The sequence below is a fragment of the Toxotes jaculatrix genome, chromosome 10 (genome assembly GCF_017976425.1).
Source record: "Toxotes jaculatrix isolate fToxJac2 chromosome 10, fToxJac2.pri, whole genome shotgun sequence".
Lineage (NCBI taxonomy): Eukaryota > Metazoa > Chordata > Actinopteri > Toxotidae > Toxotes > Toxotes jaculatrix.
In genome coordinates, this window is record NC_054403.1 from 20033244 (window position 1) to 20047882 (window position 14639).

Below are 14639 nucleotides of genomic sequence, written 5' to 3' on the forward strand. Positions count from 1 at the left end.
TTCACATTTCATTGTTAAATTAGCATTTGATGCAGAAGAGAGTTATGTGCTATGTGCCAAAATAAACCACAATTAAGCCCAAGGGGGACCCTGATTCTCCTGCTTAAGCTCTAATCCAACAGGCCCAATGCGAAGCCATACTTATCACCTTGCCCCACATGTGCACTTTTACACCATGCAAATGATGCCCAACAATGTGCCAGGCCGCCACAATCACCTGTTGTTACAGCACAGAACAAAGGCTGGCATGGGCACTGCCAGAGCCTGCAGCCAATGAGCTACCACGTGTAATGAAGGGCCATGCATATGGATGAGCATCGTGGTGATCTGGGTGATTGACAAGAGAGATAAACAATAATAACAAGCAAGGCTAGTACGGAAGACTCCTGTGAGACCTGGCGGAAAGGTTGTTGCCATGGCGAGGTGAAGAGAAGCAGCGCAAAGCCGAACCCTGACGACGCTGGTGTTTACTGTGAGACAACCTTAGTCGGTGTGTATAAGGTAAGGTTTTATGTGACGTGGTATGTGATTTGCTACAATTTTCCTACAGTTTAAAATGGAACCATTAAAGGGAACTGAGCATTATTATTTTCAAGCACAGGGTTGATGTGTCGTGTGGGTACATATATAAGTGTGTCTCACTAATTTTGGACAATATTTCTCATCACCCCTCTGATAACAACTACTGTGTAATGTGTCCTTTTATAGTATAAATGGATAAAAATGCACTACCGCCGACCATCCAGGGATTAAAATCATATTGGTAAATCTAAATGAATGCAATTTATGTTAGTGTGTATATGACAACAGCACATTTATTTTTCTGGGTGGGGAAGGCAGAAAAAAGTTGGCAATAATAACTGCTATTTGAGGAAAAAGCAAATACTTGAAAAAAAAAGGTCATTTTTGAATCATATTGTGGCTGTAGGAAACAAACTCAGAGCAGTTGCTGCTAAAAGAGATGACAGCTAGATAGTTAGATAGATAGTTAGAAACTCCATCACGTTCACGTTTTTGGAAGTTAAATCAACATAAGTACACAAAAAGCACAAAGAAAACCTCAGCGATGTTGTAAAATAACAAACAGAAAAGGCAAAGGCAAAGCCCTTTTTCACTTTCCATGTGTATCACCACCTCAAGAAGCTCAAGCATCAGCAAGATAAAGTACATGTTAAAATGTCGGTCTTACAGATCGATATATCATTACATATTATAAAGTGACATATACATGGCACTGATTTGACACGGCACTGACTGCTGTTCAGTTACAGTTCCTTTTGCAGCATTGTGTCACTTTGACTTTGACATACTATAGATTTCCATTATAAAGCATGATGTGTAAGAACTGGTTTTAGTATGTGTTACATTCTGCTGCTCATTCGAAGTCACAAAATGAATACAAATGTTTCCCACTGTTTACTTAAAAGCTCTGGAATGTCAGCCAGTGAGTGCTAAAAATGATGTGCACACATTTACTCATTAAGACATGCTGAGTTTAAATACGAGAGATGCTGGACACTTCCCTGCACTTCTTTGATATTCCTATTAGTGCATTTGCACACAACATAGGGCAATACTAATTACAAATGAATAGCGGCAGTGTAGTGTTAGTCATTAGCCTTTCCTTTTGAAAAGGAGATGGGGTAATATAAAATACATTGGCAGACATTAAACATTAAGAAGCCACTCTGATATTCTGCAAAACAAGCCCCCAGGGCCATATCATCTGCTGACGAGAGTTAGCTTACCACACACACCAAAAACTGGGCGTGCTTAAATATTTAGTGAGGACTCCCTTATTTCAAGCAGCAAGATCACATGGCATGTTCTGGATAAGGGTGTAAAAATTAGCTGTTCTGGAGCAGTCTGCAAAACTGTTCTGTTAGTTTGAAATCTCAATGTATGTGTGCATATATGCCTATTAATGCCAGTCCTCTTTCCCTGAACTAGAATAATTTCACCATGTGTATTCTGATGTAACTTTTGAACTTAAGTGGCCATCTTAAATTGCACACTCCTTTGTGATTATGCATTAGCTCTGATCCACCGATGGCAATGTAGTGATGAGCTTTGATGAGACACGGTTATATTAGCAAAGGGCCACAACTGGACAACAGGAAGGCTGCAAACTCTAAACCATATATCGTACATAAGGAACCATTGCCTGTTTTTGCAAGATGGAGGCAGAAAAGCTGATAAGACCTTAAAAAGCTTATGAGCTTATGTATGTACTGTAGGAAATTTAAGAATTTATTAACTGTAATCACAAAGAGTTTCCTAAGATGTGCCAATTAAGCAACAAGGGAACAGAAGGTAGATTGGCAGAAATACTGTACAAGAAAATTAAGAAAAAGTGGCAAGACAAAAGAAGAAGCACTAAGAGCTTGGACTATACTTGCTAAGCATGAATCTAAATTCCAGAAAACCAAAACCACTTAATCCCTCCTACTGTAAGTAAGAAATGTTCCTAACGATGCCTTTGGACACAGTTCCTCTCAGAGATTGCAAACCATGTATAATACAACAATAACAACATTGTCAGCCACTTGAATATTTTTCCAGGGGCCACTGGCACAGCAGAGAAGGGTTTTCCAGCAGTGCATTATCATTAAAATGGGCCAGATCAATACAAGTTTTCAGTCACCTTGAAAAGGTAATCCCAACAAAATATTTTGTCATTGCACTGCTGGAAGTAATTTTGTGTACATACAGTAATTCGGTATGACAAATGCCCTGACCAAAAAGTCAAAATGATTCAGTGCATTAATAATTCCCATAAATATTTCAGTCAGAGTGAACACTGCTCAAGTAAAATACCCCAAAATTCCCTTTCATTCTCTAAACTGGAACTTAACGAGGATGAATTGGAAAATACGGTAATAATATATTTTATATTATTTACATTACTTTCCACTTCCACTGTACATTACTGTGGGCGATGGGGGCCCTGATCCTGTGGTGAGATGAGTTCTTATAATAATGTGGAACTGGACAGCTGAACTCAATGTAAAACACTGACAAATACTAAACATGAGCATTGCTCTACATTACAGCAACCAAAATCCATGGACTGGAATAATTTTTTTTATGGAAGTGATGGCACTGCAATAACAAAATAACACAAGTAATAGGTTAATGGTTAAATTTAATAAGTTACTATGCAATTATGCCCTCAACCTATTACATCACAGTAACCCAGCCAGTGAACTGTATGTGTACCAGTTGATTACACCATAAACTATTCAAGTTTACAAGTGCTTATTAATAATCTGGGCATTGTTTAGCCTCCTTGTGTTCCATTGGCAAGAACTGTAAGGGCATGGGACCAAATACCATCATTATGCCAGTTAAGCCCTCTCCCTGGGGCAAAGAGGCTGTGAGGGACTTTCGGAGAAATTAAAACACAAAGGAGAGCCAACTTAAGTCAATGACGGCAAGGTCGTGGGCATAGCCACGTCACAATTTAAACAATGCAAGTGAGGTACAATATGCACTTAGCCATGGTGCTACTAAAAAGAACTAGGGGGACTGGAGGTCCTGCAGTGCCAAACTAAATGCTAACACAATGCAACCAGGCCCCTGAAGCCCAGAGCGCACGTGCCTGACTCTTTCCCACACAGACAAGGTCTACAGGACCCTTCCCTTGCTGCTTCTGTTGCCAGCCAACAATAGCAATGAATAGCTTTGTCAGACTGTCAGCCCTTTAAAAGCAGACCTTTGCCAAGCTTTCTGAGTCTCAGTCTGTTTTCACTGAGCCAGCGTTTGTTATTGTCTTTCATTGTCCTCTTCATTTCATTGTTATACAAGGTATGGTGGTGGCGTGGCTCTGATGTCTTTTCAAATTTGATGAAGCTGACCTAATATACGAAAGCGACCTCTGTCCACGAGCACTATGAATACTGTAGGAAAATGACATGAAGGAAGAAAGAGTGTGAGAGAGATAGGTTGCATGAAAACGTGTGTTTGCACATATGCGAGGGCCTTACACACGTTCACTGGTTGGATGATAAAGGACACATTTGTGCAGGGGCTGGAGGGTAGAGGGGATAACTGACATTGTCCCCCCATTTGCATGTACTGTGCGTATGTTTGTGTGCCGGGCGCATGGAGAAAATGAAAATATGTGTGGAATTGCAAGGATTCATATGGAGCCTGGCTGACTGGTGAGAGCCAGGACTGTCTGCCAGCATTCAGGGATGTGTACATCATCTGCGAGGCGTTGATGGGCCCTAATGCAGAATAAGGAGAGCCAATCAACTCCTATCTATCCACTCTGCCAGGGTGACACATTGTAGGGGTACTTCAAGGCCAGCGCACTGCCACATTCTGCTGACAAATCATTACATTAGACATGTCGACGGAGAAGGAAGATAATAAGATTGAGTTACAGAGTTTTAGATGCATTATGAACACCTCTTGCTTCCTTGATCCCTTCTATTTTCACTATTCCTTCCATTTATCAACTCCCCATTTGCATGTCACCCGTCTTTGCAAAATAACACCAAGGAAGAATTTTGAACTAAACTGAGTTTCGTTGTGTTTAATTTTCTTCTTGTGTCAAGTGCTACAAGACCACTTAAAACTGAGCCACTGTTTATCAGAGCTCCTGATCAGTGTCCATGGATTCAGGTGTGCTTTGTAGAACTGCCAGCCAGGTACATTTATCACTTTTTCAAGGCTGAAGTGTTCATTAGAGAATATTTGTATAAACTGATTAAAAAAAACCTTGGTAAAGCTCAGAAAAGGAAGAACATCAAACCTGCAGTGTGTGTACCACCTCTGCTGCAAAATACGTGTAATGTAAAAAACAGGTAACAATATTTAGCTACTGATAATGGTACCTTTGTCCACAATGGTTTTTAAAACGGACTCTACTTGGCATTTTAACATTAAAAGTCAAATTCCTCACATTCCACTAATAAGCCATTTTTTGCTTGGCAAAGTCAATCTTATATATATTTTTTTACTGTTAAGTGCAAAAGTAGCAGGCGACTCCAAGCTATCAAACTGTGACAAATAACTAACAACCAACAGAGCACAGAAGTAGTTAAATAAGGGCTCATCAAAGGTAATATATGTTTCATCTTGCATATAAATATACCCTTCATTCCAATAAGTTTCTCTTTTTCCAGCCTTTCTTTCTCTCGTCATTTCTTCTACATTTTTTATTTACTTTTATTTTGGGTGCACACACTCACCCACTCCTTCTAACATTAGCAAGATGCTGAATGCATTTCCTTTTATTATTGGCCAAGCCATGCCAACACATCTTCCTACTCTGTATGTGTGTGCAGTTGTCCATGTGGATAAATGGTGATTGGCGTGTGGCTGAAAGTGGGTGGTGTAGAGTGATTAATCAGCATAATGAGTGTAGATGAGCACTGTGCAGATGGAGCCCACACTCAGGACTGTGTCACACAGCAGGAAGTCTCTTTGCTTCCCTTCAGTGCCTCTGTATAGCTCTAACTGTATTTCTTGGCCGTGTGTCGTTTGCTTCCTTGTTTAATTTGTGAGCTCATTTCTGCAAGATTTTGTTCTGTAATCATCTAACACTTATTTCACCAGGAAGTTTGTCTGAGTATACAATCAGTGACATTTTCATTTAAATAAAAATTGCTTCTCTCTCTGGTCAGATGGTACCTCACAACACTGTGTACATTCAGAAAACAAAAATGTTTACGCTGTTGTAAAAACCGAGGAGCAAATTGTGCCGTCCGTCAAACACAAATACAAGAACTGTTTTCAGATGTTCACGAGAAGCAGGAGCCACCCTAGCAACTGTGTGGCATAAAAAATGTGATTAAAAATCAGTTCCCTAGGAAAATATTTCACAAGCAGAAAGACTAAGGAAAACAGAGACTAACTTTGACTGAGATTACTCAACAATATCCAAATCTGAAAAAGAACTACCTTTATAATAAAATGAGAGCAAACTCAGTAATACAGACTAGTAGGCATATTGTCCATTTGTTAAGCTCCCCTCCTCCCAGCATCACATGACACACATGAAATTTAAAACAGTACATATGACATGATGTTTGACATGCTTAAAGTAGCACTATGTAACGTTTGCTGAGCAGCGGCAGCAGTGGCAGTTGTGGTAATTACAGGACTCTGCTGCATTAAATACTGCTGGGGTCTGAGTCCAAGTGGTTAACCGTACTGGAAGAAGAGTACCACTAGAAGCTAACAGCTCATGCATAGAAAACAAAGCCCATCAATCCCTCAGGCAACAAACACAAAATCACCATGTCCATGCAAACAAACAATCACACTGTCCACTCATGTCAAGGCGGTGATCAGCTAGTGTGATCAGGGCCGGTAAAAACTTTAAGGGATTTTTTTGGACAGTTCACCGGCCCACCGATGGGGCGAGCCACTGGGATTTGTCCTGAAATGCTTGATGGTACTCTGTCTTTAGCATTGTTATCTAGCAGTGACACACTTGCAAGATGTGGGCTCCTTCTGCCACACTCAGTCTCCCGAGCCTTGTTGAGCCTGCCTCTTTGCCTCAATGTCCTGCTTCATATTTATTAAAGAGGAATGTGAAAGAGGCAAGACAAACTCTCTTCAAGAGGGAGACTAGCTACTTCCAAGTATAAATAAAAACATCAGTTTTTATCATTTGTCCCTGACCACCTGACATATCCCTAAAACCACTGATTCACTTGTATTTTTTTAAACAGGGAACAAAACGAACTTGAAGGTTACAGCAGATGCCTTTCTCGTTGTAACTGCATCACTTCAGAGGAGATGTGAGAATAGATGGTGTAGGTTTTTTTTTTCTGGGTTTGTTATGTTTTTTTTAGTATATCGCTCCAGGGCCATGTCAGTGACTGAGATTACCTAACAGCCTTGAGAAGAGTTTCAACTTCTCAACTGCTTGCTGATACACAAGACTATTGGCCAGTGTCACCACTGCATTTATTGTCAGTAGCTGGGTTGATTTATTAGTAACTGCTTGGTGGTGGGAGGAGTGTTTTGTTTCCCTGTAACCCAATCAGACTTCTGTAGACCAGTCTAATCATCTGTCTGCTGCTGTGTGCAACAAGACCCCGGTGGGCTGGGGACACAGCTGCCCTGCTGGCAGAGATAGAGTATTTTTACTTTGCTACAGAAAGGCTGAAGGTGGGAAAAGGTCAACACCTTAACTTCCTTTCTCCTTCACAAAGCAGAAGGGGGTCTGCCATCTCATAACACACACTCTGTACTTTCTGCCAGATTGCCAGCCAATTAAAGGTTATCAGAGCTCAAAATAATAGTCCTGCGGGGCAGCTTGCAAGATAGACCCCATCTAAATATATATTGCCCCACCATCTCTTACTAGTGTCTGGCATCCAAGCAGTAGGGAGGAAGCAGACTACTGTGCAAGTGTTTGTTGATAAGCCATGTGGGAAAGGACATATATATCAGTCCAAAGGTAATGTTTGTATTTATTTTTCCAATGTAGGAAAGACCTTTGGTTTTAAGCTTGACAGCTGCACTTGGAAGGAGCCCACTGCTGGCTGGAAAAAAAGAAATAAATAACACTCTTTCATGCACTCATGCATACAACACAGTGTACCATTGCCAATATTATACTGAAATCAAATCTTATATTTGCTGCTCAGTCCTGAGGTCTACACCTTTTACAGCTGAAATAAAACAGAAACAAAAGATAACAAGACTGCAGTAACGCTTGACATGAGGACACTGCAAGAAATATTAGTGGAGATTGAAGCTCACGCTGCCCAGCGATGCAGCTTCACCTCAGATGCTCCCATCCTGCTTTCAATTAATGCTTTCTGAGACAAGAAAAACAGAAATAAAATGGGTGCAAAAACAAGTAGCCTTTAGGAGGCTCATCAATCATAGTTTAAGACAAAGGCGAGAGGAAAAGAGGGTGGAGTTGGAGAGACTTTGCCAAGCCTTGGCCTTCATCATCCATTATAAGAGGATGAATGGGGGGGTCTCTGTGGTCCACATGAGAAAGGGGAGAGAGACTGCCTCGTGCCAAAAACAGGCCGTACCGAGCTTAAAATGGGGTCGCCAAGCTACCACTGAAAATTTAAAAATTATCTTTTCACATGAACATGTAGAAAAACTCACTCCCTCTCTCACACACACACACCTTTTGGAGGATAAAAATAAGTGTGCGTGTGTGTCTGTGTGTGTGGCGGAGTGTGTGAGACAGTGAAAAAAAACTAACACAGCGCACTGAACATCAGTCTTACCTGGATGAGTGATTCGCTCAGTCTTTCCTCGTCTACCCCCAGCACAATGTCCCGGATCTCTTCATAAGGCAGGCGGAACGAGCCCAAGAAAATTGCTGTTGTGATGGAGAGAGAAGAGAGTCATTTCCTCTCCTTTTTTTTATTAGACTGTGGGGTTCAAAGAGACATTTCAACACTCATCGCTCCTCAGACAAAATGACCACAGACCAAACTTGTCACTTGGAAAAACTAATACAGTTTCTGCCCCTCAACAGGATAGTTTGTGTCACCCTGACAAAAACTGGGAAGGAAAACATCAAGATTTACCAGTAAGAGTGACAGGTGCCAAAGTAACACCATCTCTGCTTGATTCTTAATAAACACATGGATAACAACAACAACAACAACAACAACAACAACAACAATAATAATGTACTTGTGCTTTTGGTAGTGGTAATGGTATCATCTGGGAAAGCTACATGCGTGTTTTTTTTTGGGTGGATACAAAGAAGTACACTGAATTTGCCTTAGGGGACAGCCTAGTGGGTGCTTTACTCTCCAGGTGGGGTGCCTACAGTAGAAATTGAAGCTGATGGTGTATCCAGGTGGAAGTCACAGGTGGAGGTTTGGTAATGAGTTGGAGGATAGTCACTCAGCAGCTGCTGTACTGCTGCAGCAGGAGGACCTGATGTCTGTATTTGACATGCAACAAAAGGAGAGGTAGTGTGTTCTTGTTTTAAAATGATCTATTACACAGACTATTTACTGCATTTACTTACTACACAGTCATGTCATGCCATTATTATTGCTCTTGATGTGTGGTATAATTTACAAGTTTATTCACTTAGTACCAAACTTTCTGGCTTCACTGTGTCAGGTTTTGATATCAGTGGCTCACAACTGCAGAATGGAGAGAAAGTCTAAACACATATAATATAGATTACCATGTTCTGTTAGTAATCTGTATTTTTTTCCTCATTATTCTGACCGAGGCGCATTTTTATCAAATGGAAAATATCATCCCTGTTTGTTGTCTTACAGCTATACATTTCTTGTTGTCTCTTCGATATGTCCGATATATCCTCCTTGTATGAAACTAACAGCTGGATACAAAGTTCTCCTGGGGGTGAGCTGTCAAAAGCAATCCTGGGATATATTGTAAATTAGAAACTGAGGTGGATGTGAGGTAAAGAATGACAGGCTAGAAATCCAACTTTTGCTGCCATCTAGCAGCTGAATCTTTAACTTGTTGTATGCTCTGTGTCAGCGTTGGGTGTGGTCAGCCTGCACCTGCTCGGTTATTTCCTGGCTGCATAGTAATCTAAGTGTAGTAAAATAGAAAGTGGTCTAGATGAATGTGTGTTAATACAGATTCTGCTGCAAAACAAAATGCAATTTTGATGTACACGTTGACAAACGAATCCAAGTTGCTTTCAGAGTACAGTATTCCGATGATTTTCCCTTTAAAATTTGTCATACTTACCTTTTGTCTCTCATGTATCATCTGTGCCTGATGGTCTAACACAAAACTTGTACTGTGCTGTATTTCTGCAGTTCTTCCTTTATTTAGTGACTGTGGTCAGCTTTTTTTTTTTAAACTGTTGCTACTCTGCACGCAAGCTGTGATGCAGTGGTTCTCCATAGCTGCAGCTCAAAGACGTTTGTCAAGTTGAGGATGAGCGTTATACGCACTACTATGGGAAAATTCCTTAAAATAACACAGTTAATTAGAGTTTGCATTAGCTGTAGTAGTCTGCCTTTGGAAGTCAAGTTAGCTAACTGTGTGAGTTTGATCTCATTTGATCAAAATGTATGACGCCAAGTGTTAATATGCCAAGCGCTGGTGCACACATATAATGTAGACCGGCCAAAACCCGCACAAGCCTTTTGTAAGTTTGAAATTATTGAAATAATTCAAAATTTACATTTTTAGCAAAAATTATTACATTTTACATAATTTTTACATTGCCGGTAAACTCAAGTTGACATATTCTAAGTAAATTTCTATCAAACTTAAAAGAAAGTTAACTTTTCTGCTTAGCTCATATACATCTAACAACTTTTGGTGAAGTTTGCTTTCATGGGGCATACTTCTAGCTTGATGTCTTATGAAGTATCTTCTTTTTTTTCTTTTACTCATGGACATATTTTTAAACATTTTAAGCCTACAGGATGTCAAAATTATTGTTTTTCTTCAAGACTGCAGGGAAAGAAATGCTTATACACTGCACCATATAAACCTGTGAAAATGTCAGGCTACTGCACCTATCCTAGCAACAAAACTTCTTGAGGCTAAAAATTGATTGATGATTTCGCAGTTATGATTGTTCTTCGTTTGAAGTCAGCATTCAGTCAGTACAATTCAGTACAAGTCAGTACAATAGGCCACTCTAATTTAAATGTACAATTGAAAAATGGGCTGTCATTAAGTACTGGGTTCTTGTTGCTGTACCCAGCTTTATGCTCCTCTACAGTGTGGATCAAGTAATTTAACCTGAATCATATACTGTCACTCATGTCAGAATTTTCACTCACTTTAAGAGCCAAACTCTGTTCATTTTATTCATACTTCTTGCTCTTTGGATTCTTTTCACTCACAAACTGATGATTTGTCCACTAATACAAAGATATCCACAATTTTGTTGTTTGTTTCCAACCTTTGCTTTGATAAGCACGTGACTAGGGTCATGCCATCATCCCCAAAGTAGGATCATAGTCAAAATGGATTTATTTTTATTCACTGTAAAAAGCAGTCTATCTTATCTCATGTCGACAGCTCTTTATTTAGGTCTTAGCCACAAGTCAGACAATGCTCACCTGCAGCTTGTTGTAAAAGCTGCAAGCAGGTTTTGAGACACACACACACAGAGACTGACAGACAGATAGGTAGGTAGGTAGACACCATTTTTCAGACAGCGGTATGCATAATCATTATACAAGAATACATAAAGTGGCACTGACATCACAATCATTCATTTTGTCCCACTACCCATCCTAGTCACTGAACCTTCAATACTACCACACATCAAAATTGAAAAGGGAGCTTAGAGGGTTCGGTGGCAGGCAGTGAATATGATATATGAGTAGTATGTGTCAAGGCGACTCGGGGGAAGCTGCGTAGGACCACATGCCTCCCACCCATTGCAATTCTGGAAGTGAGATTTTCTACACTTATTTTTGCTTCCTGCCAAATTCAAAGCCCATCTGCTCGGGCTGTAATCAAAGATGGCAGTGACACCTATCAACACTGTCACAGCCCGTACACAAGTGCAATGACATGCGCACACTGGCACATTTGCAAATGTGCACACATGCTCACATGTGCAAACACACATGCAAACATACACACAGACGCTTCATAAGTATCCTTATGTTCGTGCCACATGCCCCTTCCTGACATCAGACCCCAATATTTTGCCTGATGAACTCATTCATCTGGCCTCTGTTCATGGAAGATATCACCAGCACACAGGAAGGGAACCGGTTGTGAGGCACAAATAATTGTTCATGTTTCTGTGATGTACATGCATCCCTGAGCTTATTTTGACATACTGGTTTGCTTCCAATCCTCACCCACAGTGTACAGGAATTTATCCACCTATAAATATACTCATCCTAGTCTATAGCGTGCTACTGCATACCCCTGTCCTTGTCCTTTAAAGAGGAAAGGTAAAAAAGACGTGGATAAACAAAGTGGGAGGAGTAGGAGTTGCTAGGAGGGTGACCCGTAATCTTAGCATTTGACATGCATATTTCATGAGGTGTCACCATCTACATTGTATCTCCGAGGAAAGGGATATCAAGGCTGCAGATGAAATCCCAAAGAGCTGGGAAAACAATAAGAAATGCTCCACCCACCAATCAACACAACACTGCCGACAGACACTCAGTTTTTTGTGTGTTTTGAATTCATACACACATTTTATGGATTTAGGATCAAGGGGACTGAGGAAGACAGAGGGTGCAGGGGTTGAGCTGTTAGTGAAATTCTAAGGCAGAAGGTTTTTCTATATCATTTGCATCCAACCTGAAATTAGCCCTCAAAAAAAAAAAAACTTTCCATCCATCCTACCAAGAAAAAAGAAAAGCTTGGGAGGTGAGGTAAATACTGATGTATTTACTAAACATTTAGTGCACTTAGGCTACAGGGGATTCAAAACCCCTACAGCTTTAGTGCCTAGGTCTGATAGGAATTTGCTTTACACATGATTACAGACAGGGAGCTTGGACACAGTCTATATGCACTTGTGGCGACCGCGAAGCAACTGCCAAGAAAACATTTCCCCCAAAGGGCTCAGTAAAACGCTATCAATGTTAAGGGCTTTCTACTGTTTGTTTCCCACAAACAGAGTTGTTGATCTGTTCAGGGGGGTATGAAAACGCCTGGAGTGTCATGGAAAAAAAACACTGACGTTTCTGACATAAAAGGTCATGGGTAAAAAGAGTAATGCACTGAACCAATGGTGGTAAACATTGTGGTTCTATAAAATAATAACATATAATTACATAAAATGACATAACGTGAATAAAATAGAAGTGTATATACTTACAAAGATTCTGTGCTGTCTTTGCATCCAAAATGCGAAGCTCTTTTGTCTTTTTCTTGAATTGTGGAATTCTGTCGTCCGTTTCGTCTTTTACGTCTTTTTTCACTGCAGGGGAAAAAAAGACAATATTTTCAGAATTACTATGTTGACATTTGGGAAATTACATGATATGTAACACGACTGTACAGCATGGTATTTAATCAAAATGTTACACTGGCTGCTTTCAGGAAGCAGGAATTAAATGACATTCAAAAATATTTTTTTTCAACATTTCCTACAACAAAGTAAAATAAATAATTTACATACATTAGAATGCAAACACATTTATGCATATTAAAACATGAGCTGACAGGCCAAGTTGGGTAAGACGGCAACAGATGGCATAAACCAATTAAAAAAAAATGGTTTCCATACCAGCAAACTTCAGCACTTTGGTTCCATATCACTCTTCTCAGAATAAAAGGCAAAAACAAATCAGCTCCTATTTCAGCCACTACTCCTGAAATATTTGGTAGCCAAATTAACTGATCAACTTTGTGATGCTTCCAACAATCAGTAGAATACTTTGAAGACAGTGTATGAAAGTGTAAAAGGGACACCCATTCTGTGTCTTAGTACCACATTGTTAAAATAAGCTAAATAGTGCAATTTCGGGTTCAGCTATCTAAAATGTACAAATTTCCAGTGTCCAGTCTCACATTCGTAAGACCGCTACACATGCGGTTTAACATTAAGTTGCTGAAAGGGGGATGTGATTGATGACAGTGCCCTTTAACATTATGTGGAACTACATAATGTGCAATATCATCAGATGCAGCATCAGAGCACTGTCCTGTGAATGACTTCCTCCTCTTCATTTGTTTGTGTGTACCAACATTTCTGTCATTGTGACAGTGGGTAGATGGTTGATAAGCACAGTTCCTTCCCTTAGGCCCTGTCTGTCAACTTGCGAGAGCCAAGGAGATAATTGTGTTACCCCCCACAATCCCAGAAAATGGCATTAAGTCTCTGTTATGTGCCTGAACACAATAGACAAACTGGTCCAAGTATGAAGAGACCTTTATTTTCATAATGGAGACATTATTAAGTCTGAACACTGGGGAAGCGCCACATGTCAGCATGTATTACTCTTCATTTACACTTCAATAACATCAACGTTGTCTAAAAACATAGTGTCTATGTACAGAACAAAAGGTCAATATTTTTTCAAACTCGTACTTAGGAAGGGTGAATGAGTTAGAGGAATATGGGGGAGCTGAATTTTTTACAATAAAGAAGCAGAAATATAAGAAAAAAAAAAGATTCCTCAGACCCTTCCCTCTCCTCCCGATGGCTTATGGGAGAGGCAGCATACTTTGTTGCTAATCATCACAACTGCTCTGGTTAAGCCCAAGGTGGGAGTCTCCCAGGAAATGTAGAACAAACAATCTGCTCCCATAGCGCTGGCTTGCATATTTGAAGAAACAATCAAAGAGGCAACATCTCCTGGGCAGCCAGAAGAAGCAATGCTGAAGGCACCTCCCTAACTCCAGCACTTGCTGTCAACACACGACATCAGGGATGCTGGTGTTTACTGTATGAAGTAGTTCTAAAAAGGGTGTAAGTATATACCAATGCTACATATGGTATTATGGTTTGATTTTCTGTCAACATCTGAGGATGTTCCTTTTAGAAGTTTACGGAACTCTGCACTCTGACTTAAAAGTCTACTCAGAGCGTGAGACACAACAGGCTGATTTACCTTTAGACTCAGTGGAGCTCAGACGTGCACACTACCCAAAGGTTTTAGTTCTACACTTAAAATGGACAGGCAGGTAGGAAGTAATGTAGAGGTACTGAGGACATATACAGTACAACCCCGTGCACAGTGTTTGCCTGGGATGAATTTTACCTGGTTTGT

At 40.2% G+C, this 14639-nt stretch overlaps 1 protein-coding gene across 7 annotated transcripts in view; it reads right to left on the minus strand.

Moving 5' to 3' along the window:
• The window catches only part of diaph2 (diaphanous-related formin 2), a 372649-nt gene that overhangs the window by 168972 nt on the left and 189038 nt on the right, over nt 1-14639 (minus strand). For all 7 annotated transcript variants that reach the window (XM_041047578.1, XM_041047581.1, XM_041047580.1 and 4 more), the window contains 2 exons: nt 12743-12844; nt 8214-8308 (listed from right to left, as the gene is read on the minus strand). In XM_041047578.1, coding sequence (XP_040903512.1) covers nt 8214-8308; nt 12743-12844 — 197 coding nt within the window. The remainder of the gene's footprint in view (nt 1-8213; nt 8309-12742; nt 12845-14639) is intronic.